Genomic DNA, 27,889 nt, shown 5'->3' with positions numbered 1-27,889 from the left:
CTCTCTGAGAGGAACAGAGGAATTGAACCTGGGTCAGCTGCGTGCAAGGCAAATGCCCTACCCGCTGTGCTATCGCTACTCCTTGGTATCCATCACAATTACTTGACTCAGGCTTTGGTTGCCGTAGTTCCTTACACCCCAAAATGAGGTCCTGCCGTGGGACTGGGATGGACCTGGGATGAGTGGCAAAGCTACCCTGGCATCAAAATGCAATAGTCTAGAAAGCATAAATGCATGGTCTTGATGCAAGTTGTTATGACTTAAGAGTCAGGACCCCCATGGGGAAGGACACGCTGGACTGGCCTGAGGACCTAATCTGGGATTTATGGTAAAAGACTTCTGGAGCCCAGAAAACTAAGTTTTGGGATCTATCTCTGTGTTGGTCCAAATAACTTCAAGTATTAGTCAGTAAACTTATTTAATATGTACAACTAAAAGGAAAGAGAAAAGCAATATAGATGTCCCTGGGGGACAGTGTCTCCTTTGAGTTAATCCCAAGAGAATTGCCTCTTGCCAAAACACTTTACCTCTGTAAATGATTAATCACACCTACATGCAGTCCTATGCCTTGAACCCCTTCTGATTTTTTTTTTTTTTGCTTTTTTTGGGTCACAGCCGGCGATGCACAGGGGTGACTCCTGGCTCTGCACTCAGGAATTACCCCCTGGCAGTGCTCAGGGGACCATATTGGATACTGGGAATCGAACCCAGATTGGCTGCGTGCAAGGCAAACGCCCTACCCGCTGTGCTGTTGCTCCAGCCCCCTGATGCTAAGTCTGCTAGCAGCTCTGCATTAAATGGATCATTTTTGCCATCAGTCAGTTCCTGTTCCTCTGCTGGGGAGGCTGGGGAGGTGGGGGAGGTGGCTCTCGGCGCATCGTGCCCCAACTTTTTGAACTCACACATTCCAGGACCTGCTTTGCTCTTCTCATAGCACTTCTCACACATCACTCAGCCCCCGCCCCCTTCCTTTCCCTGGTGGTGTTACACGCAAGTTTAGCTGTGATGCTTACCAGGGGTTCACACATCAGGTGGTTATGCCCGCACACTGGGCTATGCTGCTCGGAAACCTTCGCATTTACGTCTCATCATGGCTTGTCCTTAGCTGAAGCCCACAAGTCATGGCTGTGCTGTTCTTTTGAGGCACTGCAGCACTCACACGTCTGCCAGGGCCATACCCTTTCTGACACACAGCTGGTTGGGTGGGGCCAGAAATTGTTTGGGGAAACATAAACAGCCGAGCTGCCAGGGTTATGCTTTGCACATGCGGGATTCCGGGAATTGGAACTAAGAACCCTATGTTTGCAAGGCAGGTACTCTGAACCATTGTGCTTTTACTCGAGGCCACTCCTCACACTATTTAGGCAATTACTTTGTGTTTGTGTGTGTGTTTGGGTGTGTGTGGGGGGTCACACCTAGTGATGCTCAGGGCTTACTCCTTCCTGGCTTTTCACTTAGGAATTACTTCTAGTGGTGCTCAGGGGACATTGGGATATTGATATTGAGTCAATCCCGGATCAACCACATACAAAGAAAATACCCTACCCCCGCTGTACTGTCACTCTAGTCTGTTTAGGCAATTCTTTCCATATACTTTGATATTGTATCCATCCTTCAATAAATTGTGAATTCCAGGCCCAAGATGTGGTATTTTCCTTGCATGCAGACTTAGGTTTAGTCCCTCGCACTGCATAGATAAAACCTGAGCTCCACAAAAAGCATTTCTGTATCACCATTTAGCAGCAACTTGCACTGCTAGAATTGCTCAATAAGAGTGGCAGATGAATGAATCCTTGGGATTTTATTTCTATCAAAGTTATGATAGTTTAGTGGATACAAATCATTATTTTCTCTCTTGAATGCTACAGAATGACTTAATATCTTGCTATTTAACTCCTTGGAGACCTATATCTTATAGGTTGGATATTTATTAGATAAATATTTTTATCCAAGAATTCAGCATCTCAGGGCAAGAGTGATAACACAGCGGGAAAGACATTTGCCTTGCACGTGGCCCCACCTGGTTTTAAGCCCCAGCATCTCATACGGTCCCCCAAGCACCGCCAGGAGTAACTCCTGAGCATCATTGGGTGTGGCCCCAAAACAAAACAAAAAACCCAATTCAGCATCTCTGGTACATGTTTCTTTCAACTAGTTTTGCTGATTGTATTGATGACCATAGAAAAAGAAACAGAGGCCCAGATTACCTTCTCTCAGAGCCACCTTGTCATGGAACTTGTTTTGGAAAAAGAACAACTTTGAAAGGTGTTCAAGGACCATATGCAATTCCATTAGCAATAAGAGAAGACTGGTTTCTTCCCATCAAGAGATTGTGCCAATTGCCCAACCCACAGATCTCCACTGTCACGTATCCCCATACCTGACCTAGGAAAAGGGATGTGACATCCGGGTCCTGGGTTTTTTTAGCACAAAAGGGAGACCAAACCTCTGGTTTCCTGCATCTTTTAGTCAGTTTCCATCTCAGGCACTAGTGCCAGGGTATTATTATTGACCCTTCTCTGGATGTTTGCTGCCAAGGTAATATCCTCTAGAACAAGGCACAAGAGCCTACGAGTAACTCACAGCTTAGCCTCCTGTAGACGTAAGTTATCTCCTTCCAGCCCCTGCCCACCCCCCTTCACTGCTAGCAATGCACTTCCATAACCAAGTCCGTAGTCCCTGAGCACTGCCCCTCTTCAGCCCCAGCTCTCATCTCTTCATCACCATCTGACACTCCCAAAATGGCCCTTGTAAAATCATTGAGAAAACAGAAGACGGAGACAAGTGAAAAGGAACAGTACAGAAGCAGCAGGACACAAGCAGAAACCTGATGATTCTCCCGTGTCTCCACTTTTGAACCACACCAGGAGCCACAGAAATTGTACAACAGCAAAGAAGCTTGTGCACACATGCAGCTAGTCTGGATTTGGTCCAGGTGCTAGAGGACTAGATAGGGTCCTCTTAACCCCTCGAGTGACCCTTGACCATAGAGCCAGGAGTGCACAGCCAGATGGAGCCTAAAAAATTAAAAGACTCTAATGTCCCTAATCCATTTCCAGAAGCACTCTAGTCCCCAGGACATCAGGACCCTCAGAGAAGCTGAGTCAGGTGCCTGTCTCCCGCTGCCCCCCCGCCCCCATGGGAGAATAGACTGCTCGTTTTTATTTTCTTCACCTGTGACTTCTTTGATAGAATGTTGTGGATAACTTTCAAGCACACGTAATATAACAGTACTAGTAAGACTTTGGACCACGGTTCTCAAGAGGACAGTGAAATTATCAGTGCTTGAGGCAGTGTGGCGCTAGGTCTCTGCTGGCATTACAAGACAGTGCCTGGGCCCAAAGCGATACTGTTTTAATGTGCAACCCAGATCACACTGTGACAGTCAGTGAAATGACCCTATTCTTTTTCTCTTAGAATTAAATCTTGAAGTTCAGCTGTTTTCTGATTCACCAGAGCCCACTGCTGCTGTAATGCACTCAGATCCTGCGCTGGTGTTTTTTCTCTTTTTTTGCTGGAGAGGCAGCTTACCGCACAAGTGGCTGACCAGGACTCGCTCTCTGGCATTCCATATGTCCCCCAAGCAGTGCTAGGAGTGATCCCTGAGTGCAGAGTCTGTAGTCACCCCTGAGCATCGACAGATGTGGCCCCCCAAAATAAACAGGAGCTACAGAGGTGGTGTCTGAAGACCAGGGCTGTGCTTTGTGGTACCAGGAATCTAATTGAGATTCACACGTGCTAGGTCTTCCTACACCAGCTCAATCCCGGATCAGGCAAATAGGATTCAGGAGTCTGATTCTGTGCAAACTCCTGAGGCTCAGAAATGCAGTGTGTAGATTTGTAAATAACCTAATTCTAGAGCTCAAGAGGCAGTATAAAGGTTAACATACTTGTGTAGCATGCAGATACAACCGTAACACTGATTTGAGTCCTTCTACCACAAATGTAAGTAAGTACCACCATGGTACTTCCCCTAAGTACCACCATGGGCCCTGAGCACAGAGCTAGGTGTGGCCTCCAAGAACTGCCTGGTAAGGCTAAAAAAAAAAAAAAAAAGTGAAAAATAAAATTGAGGGGGCCAGAGAGATAATACAGTTGGTAAGGTGCCTGACTCGCACACAGCCAACACGGGGTCAATCCCAGCATCCCGTATGATCCTCTGAGCTCCGCGCCAGGAGAGATTCCTGAATGCAGACCCAGGAATAAGCCCTGAGCATTATTGGGTGTGGCCCAAAAGCCACAAAACAAAACCAAAAAAATTAAACGTGTACTTAAGGGGCTGGACTGCTGCAAGCAATATGCACACTGGTTATTCGCCGATAATTAAGACTCTACTAGCCTTTAATCAACATTTTCACAAGCATTTAGTCTTAACTAAATAGTCTATTAACAGGAAGTTCTTGAATTATATTGTAAAAGCCCCAAGGATTTTGAGGACATTACATACCCACTTAACCCAAAAACCCGGGTGCCTGAGAATGGGGCCTGAATCACGGCCAGGCGGAAAGATTCAGTCAGTCCCTTTTGTACATATTTATATGCTAAGTGCTTAGCAAGGTTAGCCACACAGTAGATACTCAACAAACATTTTTCAACTTGAATAAATCCTCTAAGCAGCTTTCTTGGACACGTCAGTTTGTGACCCTCTTACTGGTTCTTTCCCAAATTCCTGGTGTAACCCAGGCTGCCAGCAGGGGGCGCAGAGGGCTGCTGTTCCCATCAGAGGACCTGACAGAAGTTTAGCAAACTTACTTTGGTCTACCGCCCCCTTTCCAGAAAAAAAATAAAATAAAAAAATCAGAACCCCTCTGGAGATGCATTCTCTTAAATACGCAAACAAAGTGCCACCCAATTGCACCCGAGGCTACCACTGAACCCTGAATCACTCTAGCATCTCAGCAGGACCTTTGGAAAAGAGATCTCTGGGGAAGCGAACTCCACATCCTGAGGCTGAGGATGATTGCTACGGCGGAAGCAGGAGAGTGAGCGAGGAAGCAGGCTCAGGGCCTCCGAACTCCCAGGACAACTGTCCCTGGCAAAGAGAATGCAGGACAAAGGGAGAAGAGCAGAAAAGCCTCCCCACAAAGATAAGCCTGAAGTAGCCGCTCTCATCTCAGTCCACCTGGGGAAGGGGCTACAAAGCAGACAATCTTTATTCACAATCGGGGCGGCAGAGGGGAGAGACCCCGGAGGTCAGTCCGAAGCAGAGAGTGGCCGGGGACAGCAGGGGCGGGACTCAGCACTCATCCTCGCCCAGCAGGGCGTAAGGGTTCCGGGCAGCCAGGCTGGACCCTGGAGCTGAGGTTGGCGTGTCCTCATCCCCTTCTCCTTCCTCGTCGGCATCTCGATCCTCCTCTCCCTCCTCCTCGCAGGAGCTGCTCAGCTCTTCCTCTTCCTCCTCTTCCTCGTCACCTGCAGGTCGGGCCCTGCCCTGGGAAGCCACCAGCTCCGTGGTCTCCGGGTGGGACTCCCACGTGCCTGGAGAACGAAACAAGAACGGCGGTGAGCTCTGGGTACAGACCAGAGAACAGCGGCAAGAGGCAAACTAAGAGGACACTCATCTACTCATTCATTCCATCAGTCCCTCACCCGCGCTCTCCCACACACTAGACTCTGAATACGAGTTCCGCACCTTTAACTTCAGTGTTTTGTTTTTGTTTTGGGGTCACCACACCCAGCAGAGCTCAGGGCTTAATCCTGGCTCTGCACTTGGGAATCGCTCCTGGCAGAGCTCATGGGGAGGGGGGAGCCAGTGCTGGGGATCTAAACCAGGTCGCCACGTGGAAGGCAAGTGCCTTATTCACTGTACTCTCTCTCTGACCCTCCAATCGCTTTTTCTTTTGGCCACACTCAGTGGTGCCGAGGAGCTACTCCCAGCTCTACTCAGCGGTCACTCAAAGGGTGACAGGGGACCTGCAGTGCCAGGGATCAATCTCTGCCTCCTGCATGCAAACTATGCACTCAGTCCCCAGAGCTGCCTCTCTGGTCCCTAAATCCAATGAGGAATCAGACTCGGAGACACAGGAGCACAGTTGGCCCATGGAGGCAGGAACCACATTTGCCCTCATACTGCCAAGTCACAAAGCCCTTCTGCCTACGATAAAGCAGGGTCCGACCTTTCTGCTCACTGTAGCCCGGGGGGTGGAAGCACAGGCTGAGACGCCCATCCAGCGCCAGCCGCAAGAGGCTGTTGGCTGCTCTGTACACGTCGTTCCGGGCTGCCTTGGCTGTCTTATAACCACGCTTCTCTGCCCAGGCTGGAGGGAGAGAAGCAGCAGGGACAAAGGGGTTAATCACACCTAACTGTCATCATCCCATTCCCACCGCAGGCCTCCCAAAGTCTCCCACGAATTAGAGGTTGAGGGGTGCGGGGCAGGGGTGAGAGGCCAGCTGTTCCACTGTGGCGGGGGAGGAAGGGAAAGGAGGGGAAGGGAGAGAAGGAGGGGCGGGGCAGCGGGAAGGAGAGGGAGGCCAGCACTGGGCATCCACCTTCACAGATGTCCCAGGCACACCAGGGGTGTTCGGCGGAGGGGTCCTCAGCCTCTGGGTGGCGCAGGTGGAGCAGGACCTGAACAGGAACCCGGGAGGCCAGGTAGCCCACGGCGGTGTACGGCTCCTGGATCTGGGCGATGGGGTAGATCCCCGCCAGCACCTGCGGGCAACAGGCTGCTCAGCAACTGCCTCCATTGCGGCATCGCGGCTCCCGCCCTCCTCGCTCCCTCTGCCCCCATACCTGCAACTGCCGGGGCAGGAGGGAGGGAAATATGAGGCCGGGGCAGTCGCACAGCTTCACCGAGGGGGTCAGGAAGTAGGTCTGGAAGTACCGAGTGTGGCCCGGTGTTCTGGAGACACTCACGACCTTCCGTCCCACCAGCCCGTTGATGAGCGAGGACTTGCCCACGTTCGGGAAACCTGAGAAGGCAAGTCAAGTGAAGGTGGACACGTTCTCACGGGGAGGATTCCGTGCGACGGCTACAGACGAAACCAGAGCAGCGCTCAGAAACAGAGACAGCGTTCTGAACTTGCAAGTGACAAACCAGGGACTGCACTGGCCACTTACAGGTTTTGAGACCTTGGGGCAACTTCTTTTGGCTTTTTATTTATTTTGTGGGGGGAATTTATTCCACACTCAGCAGCGCTTGAGGACCATATATGGTACTAGGGAGATGAAAAAACACAGATCAAGGCAAGCACCTTTTTTTTTTCTTTTTGGGTCACACCCGGCGATGCACAGGGGTTGCTCCTGGCTCTGCACTCAGGAATTACCCCTGGCGGTGCTCAGGGGACCATATGGGATGCTGGGAATCGAACCCGGGGGGTCAGCCGCGTGCAAGGCAAACGCCCTACCCGCTGTGCTATTGCTCCAGCCCCAAGGCAAGCACCTTAACCACGGGGCTCTTTCTCCATCTTTTTGGTTTTGGGGCCACACCCAGCTGTAGGCAGGTTCCCGCTCAGGGATCATTCCTGGAGGTGCACAGGGAACTACACAGGGTGCCAGGCATCGAACCCTGGTCAGCTGCCTTATCCTCTGCGCCATCTTTCTGGCCCCCAAACTTCCTTAACTTTTTGAGCTCTTCCCTCATTTGCAATGCAGATCCTTCAACCCCAGAGTGGTCAGGAGTAAAGTGAAAACTGAATTTGAAAAAGGAGCTACAAATACAACTGCAAGGTTCTGGGAGTGCAGCAAACTAAAATCCCAATGCAACCAAAACACGCACCTCAAAAGAACGACAACTTCACCAAGGAGAAGCCTGGCAGCTGGGGGACTCATGCCCACCGCCTGCACTCTGACAACCAGTATCAGCACGTCTCAGCACCAGACTCTCCCTTCCAGTGGCCATCTCCTCACCCCACCTCAGCCACCCGCTCCTGTGGCCGTATCCTGAACCTGACATTTCATACATTTTCATACCTCCAAAGTCTCAACTGCCAACACCCCGGTTTCTTCCCCGACACCCCTTCTCTGCACCTCACTTATTCTAGTTCCTCCACGGCAATCACTCCTTGGCCCTGCTTCTACCATGGACAGGTACATGGCTAGCACCGCCAGGCCCTCACTTTACTTCTTATCCAGCTGAGATTCCACGATCCCACTCTGTCAGTCACCTCAACAGACCCTGAACTCTCCTTGCATGTGACACATCTGGCAACATCTGTTCCGGTAAAAGGCCACTCTGCCCATTCACGGCCTCCTCCTGGAGACCTGACTGAAGCCGGGGAAAGATGCAAAAGATCACGCTCCACTTACAACACCCGTAAGAGTCTCAAGAGGAGGAAAGGAGAAAACAACCCTCCTTCAACCCACCAGTTCCATTTCCCTGTTCCCTTTACAGTGAAACTTTGGGGGACGGGGGAAACCCACAGGTGCTGGGGGACACTGGCTCTGCGATGGGCATCACTCCTAGCAGTGCTCAGGGAACACGTGGTGCTTAACTCTAACTGGGTTAGCCACATGAAAGGCAAGCACCTTACCCTATACATACATATGTGTGTGTGTGTGTGTGTGTGTATGTATGTATATGTATCACTGTCATGCCCTTGTTCATCGATTTGCTCGCGCAGGTGCCAGTAATGTGTCCATTCATCCTATCGTCCTATATATATGTGTGTATGTGTGTATATATAGTATATATATGTGTGTGCACGTATATATATATATACATATACATAAAACCCCCGTGGGGTTTTTTTTTTTTTTTTTGCTTTTTGGGTCACACCCGATGATGCTCAGGGGATATTCCTGGCTCTGCACTCAGAAATCACCCCTGGCGGTGCTCGGGGGACCATATGGGATGCTGGGAATCGAACCCGGGTCGGCCGCGTGCAAGGCAAACGCCCTACCCCCTGTGCTATTGCTCCAGCCCCAAAACCCCCATGGGTTTTTATATATATGTGTGTATACATATATATATACACACACACAGAGATACATATACATATATATACATACATACTTATATATATAAAACCCCACGAGAAACTTTTTTTTTTTTTTAGGTTTTTGGGTCACACCTGGCGATGCACAGGGGTTATTCCTGGCTCTGCACTCAGGAATTACTCCTGGCAGTGCTCAGGGTACCATATGGGATGCTGGGATTTGAACTCGGGTTGGCCGCGTGCAAGGCAAACGCCCTACCCGCTGTGCTATCGCTCCAGCCCCCCCACGAGAAACTTTTTTTTTTAAACAATTCTTAATTAATTAATTTATTTTTTTGCTTTTTGGGTCACACCTGGTGATGCACAGGGGTTACTCCTGGCTCTGCATTCAGGAATTACTCCTGGCGGTGCTCAGGGGACCATATGGGATGCTGGGAATCGAACCTGGGTCAGCCGAGTGCAAGGCAAACGCCCTACCCGCTGTGCTATTGCTCCAGCCCCGAGAAACTTTTTAAATAGGTCTAGAACCAAGTGCCCAGTGACAGCTGAGCAGATAGGTACTATATACACACATAATATATGCTGAAGTCTTGTATTTTGCTATGATACAGATAACAAGAACCAGAGTGTCTTGTTAAATGAAATAAGTCAAGAGAAAGACAAACGATCTTTCTCATTTGAGGCATGTGAAAAACAAAGCAAGGGGCCTGCAAGAGAGTACAACGGAGAGAGTACTTGCCTTGCATGTGGCTGACCCAGGTCTGCTCTCTGGCACCTCACATGGTCTCCTGAGCACTACCAAGCATGAGCACTAAGCAGAGATCTGCACCAAACATGTAAGTCACCCCTGGATGTGTCCCAACAACAAAAAAACCTAGTTCTTCCTCCTCACTTTGTTTTCTTGTGTGTGCATGTATGTAGCCAGGATTGAACTCAGTCTCATATACATGAAGCATGCACTCAACCACTGAGTTGAACTACCCCCAGCAGAACTCACTTTGTCTTATGTTCTAAGCAAAATCCATCTGCCATCTGATTCCCTCTTCCTTGAAAATCCATCTTGTTTCTGAGTATTACGTCACCTCTTCCACTTTGCTCTGAGCATCTCATTTCTCACCTAGACTACTAAAAGAGCCTCCTCTGACTTTCTACTTCCTTTCTTGCCCACTTCCACATTGACTACCCACACAACATACAGAACAAAATTCTTTAAAGAGTAAATCAAAGGCCTGAGAGAACAGTGGTCAGTAAACTTGCCTTGCAAGCAGCCAAGCATGGTTCAATCCCCAGCACCCCATATAGTCCCCAGAGCACACCAGGAGTAAATCCTGAGTACCACAGGTATGGCCCCAAAACAAACAAAAAACCCAAAAAAGTAAACCAAATCCCGTCATTCCCTTACTCAAAACTACCTCTATCGGGACTGGAGCGAGGGCGGCCAACCCAGGGTCGATTCCCAGCATCCCCCGAGCATCGCCAGGAGTAATTCCTGAGTCCAAAGCCAGGAATAACCCCTGTGCATCACTGGGTGTGACCCAAAAAGGAAACAAACAAAAAACTACTTCTGGCTTCTTATCACACTTGAAATTAAATTCCAGGGGCTTGCATGGGACCTGCCAACCTCTGTGGACTCACCCCAATTCTCTTTCCTGATGCTCAAACCCAATGAGCCCCCCGCCCTCTGTCCTTGGGCACTCCAGCTGGGGACACCATCACTTCATTTCCAACTCAAGATCCTCTTCCTTCTGACTCCTTGGCCTAGAAGGGCTCCCCCACATCTACCACTGACCGCTTTCTCTCAGCATCCTGGGCTCATCTGAGGAGACGTTTGCCAAGAAACTCTCCTCCTTTCAGGGACTCTTAGCCACATTTCATGGTCCCTTAATATGATTTCAGATCACAAATCAATTTACTAACAACAAGCTCTGTGAGGTTGGAAATTTGCAGCCCTTTACATAGGAGCATCGCCCTCCTAGAGCTTTACAAGTGTCAGAACACATGAACAGAAGCCGGAGGGAAACCCGGAGTCGGGGCTGCCATGCATATGCTCTCCATAACCTCCCCCAGCCCCCAAACACAGACACTTCAGTACAGGGAGAAAAAGCAAAGCAAGAGGACAGAAAGAGAGCTGTCAGGGTTTCCCTGAGACAAAAAGGAGACGGGTATGTCTGTTCTCCCATGAAGCCCAACTAACTACTCTGCCCTCCCTTATTTCTTCTGTGTTAGAGCCTTCCTGGTTCCAGACTTCTCATACCCACAACTCTGCCAAAGTCTTTTTCTCTCTCCCAACCAAAAAGACCGGGGCCCTCATCAGACTTTCCTTCCTCCCTCACTAGAAGCAGGGGGAAAAAAAAATATTTATTTTTTTTTTTTGCTTTTTGGGTCACACCCGGCGATGCACAGGGGTCACTCCTGGCTCATGCACTCAGGAATCACCCCTGGCGGTGCTCAGGGGACCATATGAGATGCTGGGATTCGAACCTGGGTCAGCCGCGTGCAAGGCAAACACTCTACCCGCTGTGCTATCGCTCCAGCCCCGGAAAAAAAAATTTTAATTATTTTATTTTGTTTATTTTACTTATTGTGAGCATCTAGCAGCATTCAGGGCTTACTCCTGGCTCCGCACTCAGGGATCAGTCCTGGAGAGTGCAAAGCAAGTGCCTACCTACAGCACTACGGCCCTGATCCCAGGCAAGGATTTTAATCAAGGGACAGTTTTCCTTGATAACAGAATAGGCGAGAAACAGCAGAAAACAAATACAAGTTAAGCCCCTACTATAATTCAATGACCCCCCCCACAATGGGGACTAACTACAGACTGAAACAGCTACTATACATAAATCCCAGAATAGTGCTTAATACATGATTAAGTACCACATAAATGTTCAATTTGAGCAATTGCTGTTATTTTGTCACATTAAGCTAACCCTACACTATTTCTGTCACTCCCTACAGTTATTCTTATGGTTGGGGAAAGTGGCCCCCTTTTCTTTTTCTTTCTCCTTTTGTTGTGGGGGTGGAGCTGGGAATCCAACCCTGGGCCTCACACATGCAAGACATGTGCTCTACCCACTAAGCCACACCCCCAACCCCTCCATGTTCTCATTTTTTTTCCAATCAAGAAGACCCAGAATGGGTGACAACTTGCTCAAAGTCAGCAACAGCTGAGAAGAGGTGGAATTTCATTTGGGTTTCCACGAATTCATTTGGGTTCAACTTTAGCCTTCAAAGATCCTGAAGCTGAAAGTTTTCGAGTCGTCATTTTCCCCCTTTCCAAATACTGAAACTCGACACCTCCTTGGGGCCTGTCCCACGTGAGCAGCTGCCTCCTTACCCACACAGCCGATGGTCACCACTCCATCCTTGTAGCGCTCCCGCGTAGGACCGGTTGGCTCCAGTGCTGCGTCCGTCTGCTGCTCCACCAGCACGGCTGGCCCGTCCTCCTCCTCCTCCTCCTCCCCGGAGCCATTACCCCAGGTGGCTCCCGCGACATCCCTGGCAATCTTCTCCCGCCAGCTGCTCAAGTCCACTGCTCAGGGCAGACAAAGGTAAGGGCTGTGCCAGGGCTACAGACCCAGTCTGTGCGCTGCCAGCCTCTGGAGCTGGACGGTGCTGGCCAGCTCAGTGGCCACCTGCCTTTTGATCTGCCTCAACCCTGGAATCACCCGTTTCTCTAATTTCTGCAGGGAACGGGGAAGACTGCAGGTGGCAGAGCACCAGCGTCCCTGCCTACCTGCTGCTGTTCTTGCCCCCAAGTCAGTTTACTTCCTTTACTTCCTCTTCCGCCTCCCCCAGCCCCACCCTGCTCCTGCCTGCGTCACAGTCACAGAGCTGACTTTGGCAAAGGTGTACAGAATGACTCGGGTCTAGGGCTCCCCTAGCGTCTCCCACAACGGTTAAGGAACACACACCCTTCCCCGCGGTGATGACTTCACAGGCTCTCAGCAACTGCTCTGGCCCCAGGGCCCGGGTCCATCCTCTCCCCCGCCGGCGACTCTTCTTCAAAACTGAAACAAATCAGAAGGCGCAAGAGGCTTAGCGCGTCCCGCTGGGCTTCTGCAGCGCCTCTCTTACTGCCAAGACGAGGCACGCCGGCAGCCTGCCAACAAGTGTCTCTTGCTTTCCCTTTGTCCCCTGCTGCTCCCCCCTCCCCAGCTGCCCTCTCTCTTGCCACTCACCACTGCCAGGGTCCTGCGTAGAGCAAGGGTCCCGCGGGAAAGAGGTGAAAAGGACAATGTGGAGCTGAGGATAGTGCTGGTGGAAATAATGTTTCCAGGCAACCACGAGCGCTGGCGGAGCCAGGTCCACCTTGTTCAGGACCAGCACCAGGGCCAGGCCAAGTTCTCCAGTCACGTAGTCATAAAGTGCTGGTGGGAAATTCACAACCTGGAATGGGGAAGGCAAGGAGAGAGAGCCTGAGAGTCAACCTAGAGTCCCCGGCCTCCAGAACCCAGTCATCAGGCACAGCTGAAGATAACACACTGGTGGGAGCAGATTCTGTGGCAAGAGTAAGTCGGTCTAGGGGCTGGAGCCATAGCACAGCGGGGAGGAGGGCGTTTGCCTTGTACACAGTCAACCCGGGTTCGATTCCCAGCATCCTATATGGTTCCCTGAGCACCGCCAGGAGTAATTCCTGAGTGCAGAGCCAGGAGTAACCCTTGTGTATTGCTGGGTGTGACCCAAAAAGAAAAAAAAAAGTAAATTCGTCTAAATGGACTAGAAAGAAAAAGGAAAGCTAATACAAGTCCCGATTAGAAATGAAAATGAAGGGGGGCTGGAGCGATAGCACAGCGGGTAGGGCATTTGCCTTGCACGCGGCCGACCCGGGTTCGATTCCCAGCATCCCGTATGGTCCCCTGAGCATCACCAAGAGTAATTCCTGAGTGCAGAGCCAGGAGTAACCCCTGTGCATCGCCAGGTGTGACTTAAAAAGCAAAAAAAAAAAAAAGATGAAAATGAAGGGCTGGGGCGATAGTCCAGCAGGTAGGGCATTTGCCTTGCATGTGGCCAAGGCAGTTTCAATCCCCAGCACCCCATGTGGTCCCCTGAGCACTACCACAAATGATCCCTGAGCATAAAGCCAGGAGTAAGCCCTAAGTACAATCAGGTGTGACCCCAAAACAAAACCAGAATGGAAATGAGTCAAAAAGAAATCATGAGAATGGCAACACCTGGCCCTCTGAGGAACGGCTAGCCGCAGCACAGGGCTGCAACTACTAGAGCAATAAACGGTTGGGTTTTTTAAGTACACACACATGTAACTGCATACACACACTATCACCTGCGGCTCTTGCAGAACAAGTGTGTGCATGATTTTTAAGGACCTCTGACCTAAATGACCCCAGAGATCCCTTTCTCCAGCTGGAGGACAATAATGAAGTGGCAGAGCAGGTTCACATACAGGCTGTCCAGCAAAGATCCTGAACCCTAACCACCACCCTGACATTCTAGGTAGAATAGAGCACTACAGTGGCTAACATAGCACGGCAGGAGTAAGTCCTCACCTGCCTTCACAGAACCTACTAACAACACAGTAAACCTTTCCATGGTCTAGCGTAGAGAGCTAGGTAACAGGATACACAAATTTTTCATGAAGGGGAACGGAGACAGGTGGCCGGGGAATGTGACAGGCTAGGACATAAATGCAAAAAGAACCGAGCTCCTACCTGAAACATCAGCATATCGCTAGAGGAGATTGGACCGTCCTGCCTCCTAGCTCTTGCCTCTGCCCTTCATCCCACAAGAATCATCCTGCCCCCACCTTGTCCATGTTCATTCCCAATACTCACCGGGTGCCGGATATCGGTGATGAGCAGGACAATGTCAGACATCTCTAACACCCGCCACAGCTGCCTCCAGGTCTGAAAACACAAGACCAGCAGATTAGAATCTGAACCTAGAGTCCTCCTCCTGCCTGACCCCTTACCAATTTGTCTGTGGGTCACTCTGCCACGCTCTGTTCCAGCACTTCATTCTCACCTCTAGATTGTGCTCAAAGTAGCTGAGTTTCTCAGAGGAGTAAGCCCCATGGATCTTCCCCAGATACTCATGGAAGCTCCGTTCCTCCTGGTTCATGAGTTGCTCCTTGGACATCTCATAGTTCCAGGGAGGACGACGAGGAAAGTCCAATACTGAAAAACCAAGACAAGTCCAAGAAAATACAAAGACAGGGTCAAAAGTCAAGGGGGTAGGGGCTGGAGCACATGAGCACAGCGGGTAGGGCGTTTGCCTTGCATGCGGCCAACCCAGGTTCGATTCCCAGCACCCCATATGGTCCCCTGAGCACCGCCTGGGGTAATTCTTGAGTGCAGAGCCAGGAGTAAACCCTGTGCATCGCTGGGTGTGACCCAAAAAAGCAAAAAAAAAAAAAAAAAAAGTCAAGGGGGTCTTTGAGACCCTCCTCACAATTCGCTGTTCCTCTTTCCAACTCCTCCCACCTGGCCCCAAGCCCTCACTCACCTGAGCCGGGCTGGTAGACATCCCGAATGTCCAGCTCCAGCAGCTCCGAGCTAACCGGCTGGAGCACTTGTTCCCGGGCAGCTCTCTTTCTTCTCTCCACATCCTCCCGACTGTCTCGCTCAAAATGCAGCCGGTAGCTAATAGGGCAGGGACCACAGCATCGATCCGGTCCTGTGGTCACAAACTCCCCCCCTGGGCAGGCAACTTCGCAAAGTTTTCGGAGGAGTTTCTCAACATGGGCCTTCCTCGAGTGCCCCCGGGCCACTCGACACGCGCCCTTCCCCCCAGGTTTCCGTCTAACCGCCTCTCGGCCCCCCACTTTCAGTCTCAGCCGCGGGCGTTCCCCCAGCGCTGACTTCCGGGCCGGCGCCCCCCGGCCCTTTTCTCACCGATTTGGGTCATAGCCTCGCGGGCCCAGCCCCGGGGCCGGCTGCTGGTTGAGCCTGCGGATGTGATGGGTCACAGACTCCCCGTCCGAGGTGTCGGTCTGCTCCTCCCGCCGCTCCCGGCTCCCGCTGCGGCTGTTGGAACTGGATCGCAGCCCATCCTGAAGCCCTGAGGGCAGGCGGGAGCCGGTGAGGCCACCCGCCGCCCCTCCTCGCTCGGCCGCTCACGCCACCCCCCCCCCATTTCTTCCGAGGCCCCGGCCTCCCAGCCCGTCCCCAGCGCCCCGACCCTCGCGAGTGTGCGTGGGAGGAATCCCTGCCCCAGGAATCCGCGAGGACGGCGCCCCGTTGGGGTGGGAGGAATTCCCCTCCCCCAACTCCCCTTCCTTCCCCACCCCTTCCAGATGCGGGGAGGGGAGCGGCGGGGGGGGGGGGAGGAATCCCCGCCGCGGTCGCCTGCGCGCGTCCTCACGCGGCCCCCAGCCCGTCCCCCCGACCCCGAGGTGCGGCGGGCACACCCCTCCTTCCAGAAGTGTCGGGCCCGAGCCCCGCCCCCTCCCCGGCTCCCGCACGCACCTCGCTTCCGCTCGCGCTTGTCCTGCAACTGCTTCTTCTTCTGCTTCACGCTGAAGGGCTTCTTCCTCGGCATGGCCCGGCCCAGGGACCCGGCCGGCCGTCCGCCGAGCTCCAGCCGCCTCAACTGACTCCCCCCGGGGCAGCCCCGCCGCCAGGGCCCGGGACCCTGGAGGGGGCGGGGCGAGGCGGTGACGTCAGCGGGCGGGCCCGACCGCGGAGCCGCCGCAGCCCGGGGCAGGGCGAGCCGGGCCCGACGCGGCCGCGTCCCGGGGAGCCGGGCGAGGGGCTGCTGCGGGCGAGCTCGCCGCACGTGAGTGCCAGCGGCATGGAGAGGGCGCAGCGGCGCCGTGGCCAGGGGCGTGCGTGGGAGGCTCGGGCCGACTCCGTCACGGGCGCGACTAAGTCGCCCTCGGCACAGGGGGGACGCGTGTCATCACTGCCTCGCGCGCCCGAGAAGGAGCTACCACCCCTGGCAGGGGCGCGGGGGGCGGGCTAACTCCCCGGGCGGGGGAAGAGAGGGGCGCGGACACGCAGACGCTGCTTTACGAACCCGGGGACGGGACCTAAGTTGAAGAGCCGAGACTAAGCGTCCCAGGAAAGAAGCGAAGTGGCGGGGCTCCCCGGGGGGGCCGAGTCGGTGGGCTGCAGGGGCGGCTGGCCGGAGAGTTCTGGGCACCGCTCTGCTGGGACCCAGAGTCTCGGTGGCAACGTTGACGCGGAGCGGGTTGACAGATCCGGAGCGCCAGCGCGCGCGCGGAGGAAGACGTAGGCGGGATGAAGATTCCCGGAGGGCGGGCCGAAGCGGAGCCTGCAGCGGTTGCCATGGGAACCGGGAACCGGATGTGGCGCCCTTGGGCTGCGACAGCCCTCCGCTCCGGCCTGGATCCGAGCGCCTGTGCGCGCCCCGCGAGGAGGACGGCGGGGCGGTGTTTCGCTAGGGAGATGAGCGGCTGGGGGGTTCTTTTTTCAAGCATTGAGAGGAGAACGGTAGACGGAAGGCCTGCGATGGCCGGCAGGCTTGGCCCAAACCGAGGGAGGCGATTTAGGTGAGAATGCGAACACGCGGGAGGCTCCCCTCTGCCTCCCGGAAGTGGGGCGACGGGAGCCGGTCTCCCGGGCGGTCGCCCCCCGGAAACGGAAACAGAATCCCAGCCTGCCCCTTCCTCACTGCCCTCCAAATCCCACTGCAGCCATTGCCGCAACCACGATGCCGAAGCGAAAGAAGCAGAATCAGCAACAGCCCCCGCATCAGCAGCCCCCGATGCCAGAGCGGGAGGAGCCTGGAGACGAGGAAGATGGGAGTCTCATCGGTGAGGAACCCGCCGCGAGCAGCGTGCACATGCCTGTCAGCGGGTGCAGGAGAGGAATGAGGGGCTGGCGTGGTGCGGGGGAGGGGGCGCCGGGGGAAGGAGGAAGGACGCCGGCGTCTGGGCAGGTGAATGGCTGCCCGGCGGGGAGCCGTGAATGGAGTTCTCGGGAGTCCTCCGTGCAAATCCGAGCCTTAAACCTTCTTAGAGGGAGATGATAAAGACACTCTTGTGCGCAGCCGCAGAACGGTAGGGGAGCGGGATCCTGGGGAGGATGCAGATCGCGATTACTACCATGACAATTTGTGACCGGGTTTTCACAGGGAAGGTGCCGCCCCCCTCTAAACTACTCGGGTCCGAGCGGTGGCAGGAGAGCTATCGGACTGTCAGTTCAAGAGAAATCACCGGGCATGGTTGGGCGAGCAGTGTTGTAAAAAGAAAATTCTCATCCTTCTGGCATTACCCTCTTCCACGGAACCTCGGCTGTTGGCGAGCACTGAGTATGCTTGGTAGAGGAAAGGGCAGATAGCAGGGTGAGAACCGGTGACTCTACTGGTTGTGTTAAGAAATGAGTAATAGGAGGAAGGCTAGAGAGATAGTATAACGGGTAGGTCGCTTATCTTGCATTGCCAAGATACGCTGGCTCATACGTGGCCCCAAAACAGCACCTCTCCGCCCCGCCCAACAAAAACCCTTAAAAAAAAAAAAAGAAATGAGTAATAGAAACATAATAGGCTCATCAGTCATTTAATCTATTCTGATGACCGTATTTTCGTGTCTGCTCTTAGGACCACCCAGTCTTCTGGGCCCACCCCCCATGGCCAATGGAAAGCCTGGTGATCCCAAGTCAGGTGAGGAAGAAGGGCCCCTAGAAGGGAAAAGGGGGAGGGAGTAAAACCCAGTAAGGACCTAAAATGAAACGCTTGTACGAATGGAATGATGTGTAACAGGGGGAAACTTCACATTGTAAAAATGCCCGTTCTTCCACTATTCTCTGTAATGATTTTGTGGAACTCGACATTCTTACGTTGGAAAGATAAGGGATTGCAAAGTCTCTGGAGTGGGAAGGCATAGTTGGAATGTCAAAATTTACTGCAGGGCTATAGTAAATATGATTGTGGTGTTGGCACAATGCTAGACACATAAGTCAATAAAATAAGCATAAAGCATTCAGTAGCAGGTCTACGTTTATATGGGATTTTTGTTTAAGATGGTGATGAGATTGACACACTGGCCTTTTCAATAAAATATGCCTTGAATATTCATGTGAAAGGGAATGAAACTTTACCTGTTCGTATTATATACATACATCAATTTCGAATTGTAGATTCAACTGTGAAGTGGGCTGAGAGGGACTTGAGCGCACAGCAGGTGAGGTGCTTGCCCTGCACTTGGGTTTGATCTCACATAGGGTCACACGAGCCCTACCAGGAGTGATTAAAGTGTAGAGGAGGAGTAAGCCCTGAATACTGCAAGGTGTGACCAAAACAAAAATAGGACCAAGGAGATAGTACAGAGGTAATGTCACTTACCTAGACACACAGCCAAGCCTGGTTTGATCCCTGTCATCACAAAGGGTATCCCTTACATTTTTCTAAATAAAACCTTAAGCAAAAAAACTAAGATTTCAGTGGCCAAGAATGTGAACAAGAACTCAAAATCAGGGTTAATCTGATTGTCTTACACGCAACTAAACTCGATTCAGCCCCATTGTTGCATATGGTCCCCTGTGCATCACCAGGAGTGACCCCTAAGCATAGGTAGAAGCAGGAGTGAGTCTAGAGGACTGTTGGGGCGGAGTATCATTAGTATAAATCAAATAAAAGCTAGGTAAAAACATGCCACTTCGAAATTGAATTCCTTGTGCATTATTAGTGAGATTATAGTACAGTGCAACCATGATGGAAGACAGTGTGGATGTTCCTCAGAAAATTAAAAATCCAGACCAGAGAGATACTACTTGCCTTGCACCCTTCCAGCACTGGTTCGAATGCCTGGCACGAGCAACGGTCATCCCTGAGCACAGCCAGGACTAGCCTCTGAACACCACTGGGGACCAAATAGCCCCCTTCTGGATTTTTTTTTTTTTTTAATACCAACAGTCTCACTTCTTGAATATATATCCAGAAGAGTGGAAAGCAGTCTTTTTGTTTGGTTGATGGGGGGGGTTGGTTTTGGTTTTTGGGTCATACCAGGTGGCACTCAGGGACCACTCCTGGCATGCTCGGCGGGGTCCATAGTCTTATGATGGAATACCATACAGCCCCCACCCTCCCCAAAAGGAACATCCTGTAGCACTATGACAAGCTATGACATGGATGAACCTTAAGATCGTATTAAATAAGAGTTGCCACATCTCAGAGATAGTGCAGGGGCCAGAGCTATAGCACAGCAGGTATGGTGCTTGCCTTGCACACATCTGACCTAGGATTGATCCCTGGCAACCCGAACGTGCCAGAAGTGATCCCTGAGTGCACAGCCAGGAGTTATCTCTGAGAACTGCCTGCTGTGGCCCCAAAACCAAAAAAGAATACAGTGGGTGGGGCACTTGCTTTGCATGCATTGAACCCAGGTTTCATTCCTGGCACTTCAGTATTGTCCCCTAAACCCTCTAGGACTAGGGTTCTATCTCGAAAACGCATTTCGTCCCCTGAGCATCACCAGGTGTGGCCCAAAACTCAAACAAACAAAAATACCAAGTGGTGTTAGGATACGGAACATTTGCTAGTGAGAGTGTAAATTGGCACAGGCTCTTAGAAAAAATTGGACTAGAGCGATAGCACGGCAGGTAGGGCATTTGCCTTGCATACGGCCAAACTGGGTTTGATTCCTCCGTCCCTCTCGGAGAGCCCGGCAAGCTACCAAGAGTATCCCGCCCGCACAGCAGAGCCTGGCAAGCTACCCATGGTGTATTCAATATGCCAAAAATAGTAACAAGTCTCACAATATAGACGTTACTGGTGCCCACTCGAGCAAATCAATGAACAATGGGACGACAGTGTTACAGTGCCATCTATTAAACTTGAACATACAGATGGTCTAGGAGCCAGCAATACTTCTACTATATATACACGCAATAAAATTGCATACATATATATATCAAAAATGTAAAAAAAAATGTTCATAGCAGGGGCCTGAGAGATGTGGCCAAGCCAAGTCTGATCCCTGGCACTCCATATGGTCCCCTAAACCCTGCCAGAAGTAATGCAGAGCATGGATGCGGAGCCAGGAGTAAGCACTGAGCACTGCCAGGTGTGGCCCAAAAATAAACCAAAAAAATGTTCATAGCAGCCTTTTTCATTATAACCCCAAACAGGAAGCTATTCCATATCCCCAGTAGTAGAATGGATATAAAAGTAGTTCTGAGTGCATACAGAGGGATATTGCAGTGCACTAAAAATGAATGAACTTCCTGCTACAGGCAACCTGGATGAAACTCCCAAACATGATGTTGAGCAAAAGGAACCAGACACAAAAAGAAAGCAGACTATGATTCCATTTTTGCGAAGTTCAAAAACAGGCAAAATCATCCCTTTGGTGTCAGAAGTCAGGATAGTAAATACCTTTGGGGAGGTGGGTGGCAGAGCTGGGAGGTGGGATGCAAATTGAGGAATTCTGATGTGTTAATACATCCCTTGACCTGGGTCTCGGACATGTAGGGATGTTTACTTTGTGACAGTTGAGTTGTGAACTTAATATCGCTGCACTTTTGGGGTATGCATCTTGTACTTCAATTTTTTTTTTTAATGTTTTCATCAGAGTTCTTTGATCAGAATCAAGCTGGCCATTGATCACCTTTTTTGCGTGTGTATCTCTCTGCAGCTCTTCATAGAGGTCCCCCAGAATCGAGAGGACCAATAATTCCACCACTGCTGAGTCTCCCACCTCCCCCCCGGGGCAGGGGCCCAATTCGAGGGGCCCTAGGTCCCAGGTCTACCCCATATGGTCGTGGTTGGTGGGGAGTCAATGCTGAACCTCCTTTTCCTGGACCAGGCCATGGGGGTCCCTCCCGGGGTGGCTTTCACAAGGAGCAGAGAAACCCTCGAAGGCTCAAAAGTTGGTCTCTTATCAAGAATACCTGCCCGCCCAAGGATGGACCTCAAGTTATGGAAGGTGAGATTGAATGTTCCTGCCTGTACATATTTCCTCCCCATTACTACCAGGGTAATTAAACTCCTAGAACGTCCTCGACTCTTCTCTACAGTCTTTTGTCCATTTGAAGTAGGATTAGCCCTGGGAGGAAATAATCTAGAAATTTTTGGTAGGAAATAGGAGCTCTAACTGCCCTCCTGCTCTCTCTACTTGTGTCATATTTGTTTCTTACTCCGATTTCAAACTGCTTGATTTCCACTTGTTTACAGACAAATCTGGCCGTCCTGTCTGCCGACACTTTGCCACAAAGGGCCATTGTCGTTACGAGGACCTATGTGCCTTCTACCACCCCGGCGTCAATGGACCTCCTCTTTGAGACTGCGCCTTCCAGGCAGGCCGGAAGGAGCCCTCGGTGACCTGGCGGGCATATATTTCCCTGTGACCCTGTGATGGCTAGTGTGAGGCTGTTTCACCTGCCACCCTCAGTCAGTGACACCCACCCCAGTCCACCATTTGGGGTCCATTTGTTTTATCACTGGTACACTGCTCGTCTGATCCAGCCTGGAGAGACTCGCCATTGGGACCCCACCTTTGCTCCCTTCGACCACCTCCTGGATCCCATCGCCGAGTGACTGCTGAACAGGAAACCTCTTTGGTGCTGTTTCATGTACATCTGTCCACCCGGTTCCCAGGATCGTCCTCGATTCCTGAGAGCCCTGGAGCAGTTTCTTACCATTCCTCCTCCTAGCTGCTTGTCCGAAGGCCTTCTTATGTGACACTCCTCCTCCCCCCTGTCGTCAGCTGCTCTGTGAACTCACCAGGTTGTCTCGCCTAGGGCAAGTCTGGCTGACTGGGACAGAGTCACTCCCTGGAAGGTCAATTTTCCCCACTTTCGGATTTTGTAGTTTTGGCGTCAGTAGCATGATTCCCTACCACTGTGGTCTGTGATCACTGTGCTTTGTGAAACTGTACATCCCCTCGTAACCCTTCTTGGTGTCTGTGGCATTTTTGTGAGTTCCCTAAACTAGAGTAGTTGATCCGCCAAAAACGAGTGAGACTTTTGGTGCCCTCTGGACTTTCCCTCCTGCCCAACGTGGAGAATCTTCGTGAAACTTTCCAATGGACTGCCTCCCCGTCCCTCCCTTCTCCGGTGTCGGTGTATTGGGTTTGACACTGGCCCTCGAAATGTTCTCTGAAGTCTCCGAGGGACTGCCCCTCGCTCCCCTGCAGCCCACTTCAGTTCAACTGTGTCATGACGAGGCCACAAGCCCTCCTGTTTGAATTCTGTGAATCTCCACCAGGCCTGACTGGTGGAACTTGGACTGGACTGTCACCCTCTCCAACCTTCTACCCCTGCATCCTTGTCATTGATTGTTTTCTGTGAAAACAACAGTGAACAGGTTCAGTTTTGAACTGACCCAGAGGAAATGGGTCAGGCATTGTATGGGCAAGAGGGAGGGATGAGAGTTGTTGGAGAACTAAGGGTGAATTTTTTTTTCTTTTTAATGTTTTTTTATATTAGTAATAAATGCTGTGGAAACAAGCATTTTCTTTAATTCCTATGTTTCAGTGGTCTCTGGAGCTGGAGAGTCAGAGCAAAGTGAACATTTGGTTGCAGGGCTAGGAATCAAGCCCTGGTCCTCAGTTGCGAACTGCATCCTTAGTGTTTGTCAGGTTTTGTTAGGGATGGAATAAACGATACAGTTGAGCTGCCAGGTAAAGACATGCATGGGAGGGGTCAGAGCAACAGTACAGCAGTTAGGGTGTTTGCCTTGGACACAGCAGACCCAGGTTCAATACCCAGCATTCTTCAGGGGCCCTGAGCACTGCCAGGAGTCATCCTTGAGCATATTGCCAGATTTGACCCTAACAACAGCAACAAAAAAAAAACCACAAACACAAAAAGCATAGGATATGATTTAATAGGATCTCACATCCTCCACGACAGCCTGGCAAGCTACCCGTGGCATATTCGATATGCCAAAAACAGTAACAAGTCTCACATGGAGATGTTACTGGTGCCTGCTTGAGCAAATAGATGAGCAACAGGATGACAGTGACAGTGACAGGATCTCACATGCAGGCGCCTCTGTCCTTATGGAATTGGGGTTACCTCCCAATGTTGTATTCACTTACCTGGAAGCTCTCAGAAACCACCAACACTGTGACTTTGGAAGTTTCATTACATGAGCATAACTGATTATTACTCCATTTCTAATCCCTCTACCTCTCTGGGTATGGATTTAGGGCTAAAAAATTTAAGCTTGTAATCTTTTAAGCTTCTAGTGATTTTGATTTCCAGCCCTTCTCTTGCAGGCCACCCAGAATAGCTTCGGTGAAACAAACAGTATTCCTTGTTCTCTTATTAAGGAATTTGCAAAGGTTTCAGAGCCTCTGCTAGGAGTTGGACACACACATAATCTTACTCACTAGGAGATACAAAGTAGGTAATTGGACACACAAGTTTGGTGTATGGTTAAAACCAGTGTGACCAGGGATATAGCTCAAGCGAGATCCCACATTTGGTCCCTAGCACTGCCTTAACGTCCAGTAGACAGCCCTACATGGCTTAGAGGGTTTCCAAGGCATCGCAAGCAGTGTGGGGCCCCAGACATCACAACAATAAAACGGAAAGAAAAAGAAAAGACCTAGAAATCTAAATCTAAATTATCTGCATATAGATAGTGGGTGAATGTGAATTTATTCACTAACCCACTATGGCCCAGTTTATAGGTCATAGTTTGACAAAGCAAAATTAGCCCTTTCGTTTTTTTTTACATTTTTATTTATTTATTTACTTATTTATTGCATTTTGGGTCACACTCGGATACTCAGGGGTTACTCCTGGCTCTGCATTCAGAAGTTACTCCTGGCAGGGGACTATATGGATGCGGGGGATTGGACCTGGGTCAGCCACATGGAAGGCAAATGCCCTACTCAGTACTATTACTCTGGCCCTGTTTTCATTTTTGTTTTTTAAGCCACACCAAGTAGTGCTGAGGGCTGACCCTGGCTCTGTTCACGGATCATTCACTGGCAGGACTTGGGACTATATATACAGTGGCAGGGATAGAATCCAGGTTGGCCGCATAGAAGGCAAGTGCCCTACCCACTGGACTATCCAGTTCCCCCTCCACCAATTAGTCTTTTTTTTTTTTCTTTGCTTTTTGGGTCACACCCAGCGATGCACAGGGGTCCCTCCTGGCTCTGCACTCAGGAATTACCTTGGTGGTAACATATGGGATGCTGGGAATCGAACCTGGGTTAGCTGCATGCAAGGCAAACGCCCTACCCGCTATGCTATCGCTTCAGCCCCCTTCCACCAATTAGTCTTAAAGCAAAATAAAAGTTTGTTTATCACGAGCCAAGAGAAAATAGTCCATGATCCTATTTCAGAATACCTCTTTCCTTAGCTTTTAAATCCACAACGAATCGGGTCAGGTCCACCCACTCATAATCCAAAATGAAGCTGAAAATCATCCATGCTTCGAACATTAGGCTAGAGAAAGGACTGAGTACATCAACCATTTTGGAGGAAATGTCCCTGAGGCTAATATAATATTCAACTTACATGCCACTGGCCTTACTTAATACTACGGCTAATATCTAGCTACCGGTGAGGGTTGGAAAATTACATCTTCATTGAACTTGTACTTAGTAAGAATATTGTGGCAGGATGAACATCTTCTATCATCAGTCACCTGGGAATGCTGTAGAGAATAAAAGTAGGTGCCGGAGAGATAGTACAACGGGGAAGGCATTGATTCCCCCCACCACACACCCAGGATCCCATATGATCCCCAAGCCTGCCAGGAATGATTCTTGAGTGCAGAGCCAGGAGTAACCCCTGTGACCCAAAAGGCCCCCCTCCCCGCCAAAGAAAAAGAATAAAAGTAATTAGTATTGGGCCAATAGCAGGTAGGGCTTGCATGTAACCAATCCAGAATCAATCTCCATCACCTTATATGTTCCCAAACACAGCCAGGAGTGATGCCTCAGCACAGAGCAAGGAGTAAGCCTTGAGCATTGTCAGACAGGGCCCCCAAACGAAAAACAGTAATAGTAGCAATAACCTTCACTTGGAAAACCTTGTGTAATCAAAAAAGATTGGGTTTCTTTTGTTTTTTTGCTTTTTGGGTCACACCTGGCGGTGCACAGGGGTTACTCCTGGCTCTGCACTCAGGAATCACTCCCTGGCGGTGCTCAGGGGACCATATGGGATGCTGGGAATCGAACCCGGGTCGGCCGCGTGCAAGGCAAACGCCCTCCCCGCTGTCCTATCGCTCCAGCCCCAAGATTGGGTTTCTTGACCCTTTGCAGGAGTTACCTCATTCTGGGGGAAGGTTTAAGAAAGAGGGGAGGGGCTGGAGCAATAGCACATCGGGGAGGGCGTTTGCCTTGCACGCGGGCCGACCCGGGTCCGATTCCCAGCATCCCATATGGTCCCCTGAGCACCGCCAGGAGTAATTCCTGAGTGTAAAGCCAGGAGTAACCCCTGTGCATCGCCAGGTGTGACCCAAAAAGCAAAATAAATAAAAAAATAAGAAAGAGGGGAATCATTGTGCATTGACTTGGCTACTGTCAGACTGAAGCAATTCTGATCGTGTATCTCAATAAATCTTGCCTAGAGGCAAGGAGAAATTAAACATCCAAAGTTGGCATTGGTAAAGAAGTTGACTTCATACATTTTAACAGCGGGGGCTATTTAACATTTAACGTTTGCACAGTTAACCTTGTTTCCATTTGTGATTAGACAATTTATAGCTTTGTCCCAATGGTCACAGAACCACCTTGTCTGACATTGGTGTGCTGTGACACTGTTGATGTTCAGCAGAAAACCGTCATGACCTAGAAGCAAGCAACAGACCGGCTGTTAGTAACCAAGTCCTGGCTAGTATTGTGGTTCCTACTTGGAACCACAGGGACTATTTTTCTTCAATAAATGCAGGAGGTGAGGGAAGGCTAAGACCCACTTGATCCTTGATTGACCCTCAGCACCACGTATGGTTCCCGGAACAGTGCCAGGAATGAACCCTGAGCACAGAGCCAGGAATAAACCATGAGCACAGCTGGGTGTGCCAGCACCCCCCCACCCCCTCCAGCACCACCACCTCCAAAAAACTAAAACTAAAGCCTGAACAGTAAAAGAGTAGTCAGAGAGGTAGTACAAAGGTTAGGGCTCTTGCATTGCATTCTACAAACCTGAATGCAAATCCTAAACACAACATATGGTCCCCAGAGCACCGCCAGGGGTCACTCCTGAGCCAGGAGTAGTTCCTGGGTAATGCCAGGTAAAGCCCACGGGGCAGCTCCAAATTAATACTTAAAGGTTTAATGGTATGGAATAAACTATATAGAGAATAATAGTTCGGAAAGTTCAGAGAGACCTCTTGGGACAGCTGAAATCACCTGGGAGGAGCATAGCAAGTGAAAAGAAAGTGCTCAGGGACCAGTTGTCACTGGGGATGGAGCCCTGGGGTTCTCCCTGGATTCCTTCTCCCCAGCCCCAAAGAGGCATTTTTTCTTATCACACCCAGTGGTGGTTAGAGCTTACCCCTATCTCGACACTCAGGTACCACTCCTGGCACTGTTGGGTGACCATAAGGGATGCCGGAGATTGAACCCAGGTTGGCTACATGTAAGATTAAATATTTCATTGCTCTGGCCCATGTTCACATAGAAATGTAAGTAGAGGATTATTTATTCATTTTTCCATAATAGGCTGTTCTTTGAGCTTACTCCTGGCTCTGCACTCAAATATCATTTCTGGGGGGCTCAGGAGACCATATGGGGTGCTAGAGATCAAACCCAGGTCAGCACATGCAAGGTCAGCATCCTATCCATTGTACTCTCTCTCTGGCCCCATAAGCAGAGATTTTTTTTTTCTTTTTGGGTCATACCTGGCGATGCATAGTGGTTACTCCTGGCTCATGCACTCAGAAATTACTCCTGGCGGTGCTTGGGGGACCATATGGGATGCTGGGAATCAAACCCGGGTGGGCCGTGTGCAAGGCAAACACCCTACCCGTTGTGCTCCAGCCCCATAAGCAGAGATCTTATTCAGTGAAATCCTAATAGATTAGAAGAGTACCTGGCACTCTTGAATGTTTGGCTGATACATTGATTAGCTGACATAGATAATGATGGAGAATGAGGAGGATGAACTCTGTGTGATTTCTTCTGTCCCATTTG

At 50.8% G+C, this 27,889-nt stretch overlaps 2 protein-coding genes across 5 annotated transcripts; one reads left to right on the top strand and one right to left on the bottom strand.

The window, feature by feature from the left end:
- Nucleotides 1-5,128: 5,128 nt before the first annotated feature.
- On the bottom strand, nucleotides 5,129-16,980 carry GNL1 (G protein nucleolar 1 (putative)). The gene is made up of 13 exons (XM_004619609.3): nucleotides 16,849-16,980; nucleotides 16,299-16,464; nucleotides 15,726-15,891; nucleotides 15,337-15,473; nucleotides 14,857-15,008; nucleotides 14,667-14,738; nucleotides 13,056-13,263; nucleotides 12,789-12,884; nucleotides 12,212-12,406; nucleotides 6,734-6,912; nucleotides 6,490-6,652; nucleotides 6,117-6,257; nucleotides 5,129-5,478 (listed from the first exon to the last, which is right to left on the bottom strand). The coding sequence occupies exons 2-13, from the start codon at nucleotides 16,369-16,371 to the stop codon at nucleotides 5,237-5,239; spliced, it is 1,824 nt and encodes a 607-aa protein (XP_004619666.1). The 5' UTR covers nucleotides 16,372-16,464; nucleotides 16,849-16,980; the 3' UTR covers nucleotides 5,129-5,236.
- On the top strand, nucleotides 16,503-23,253 carry PRR3 (proline rich 3). Of its 4 annotated transcripts, none has more exons than XM_055126017.1 (5): nucleotides 16,503-16,608; nucleotides 17,489-17,608; nucleotides 18,394-18,456; nucleotides 21,428-21,718; nucleotides 21,967-23,253. In XM_055126017.1, the coding sequence occupies exons 2-5, from the start codon at nucleotides 17,506-17,508 to the stop codon at nucleotides 22,071-22,073; spliced, it is 564 nt and encodes a 187-aa protein (XP_054981992.1). In that variant the 5' UTR covers nucleotides 16,503-16,608; nucleotides 17,489-17,505; the 3' UTR covers nucleotides 22,074-23,253. The 4 variants fall into 4 exon arrangements, with proteins under 4 accessions (XP_054981992.1, XP_004619665.1, XP_004619664.1 ...); XM_004619608.2 differs by lacking the exon at nucleotides 16,503-16,608 and adding an exon at nucleotides 17,204-17,344; XM_004619607.2 differs by lacking the exons at nucleotides 16,503-16,608; nucleotides 18,394-18,456 and adding an exon at nucleotides 17,204-17,344.
- Nucleotides 23,254-27,889: the final 4,636 nt, after the last annotated feature.

Source organism: Sorex araneus, chromosome 2, assembly GCF_027595985.1.
Source record: "Sorex araneus isolate mSorAra2 chromosome 2, mSorAra2.pri, whole genome shotgun sequence".
Lineage (NCBI taxonomy): Eukaryota > Metazoa > Chordata > Mammalia > Eulipotyphla > Soricidae > Sorex > Sorex araneus.
Note: the sequence above shows the minus strand (reverse complement) of the source record. Positions and strands in the feature narration are given on the sequence as shown.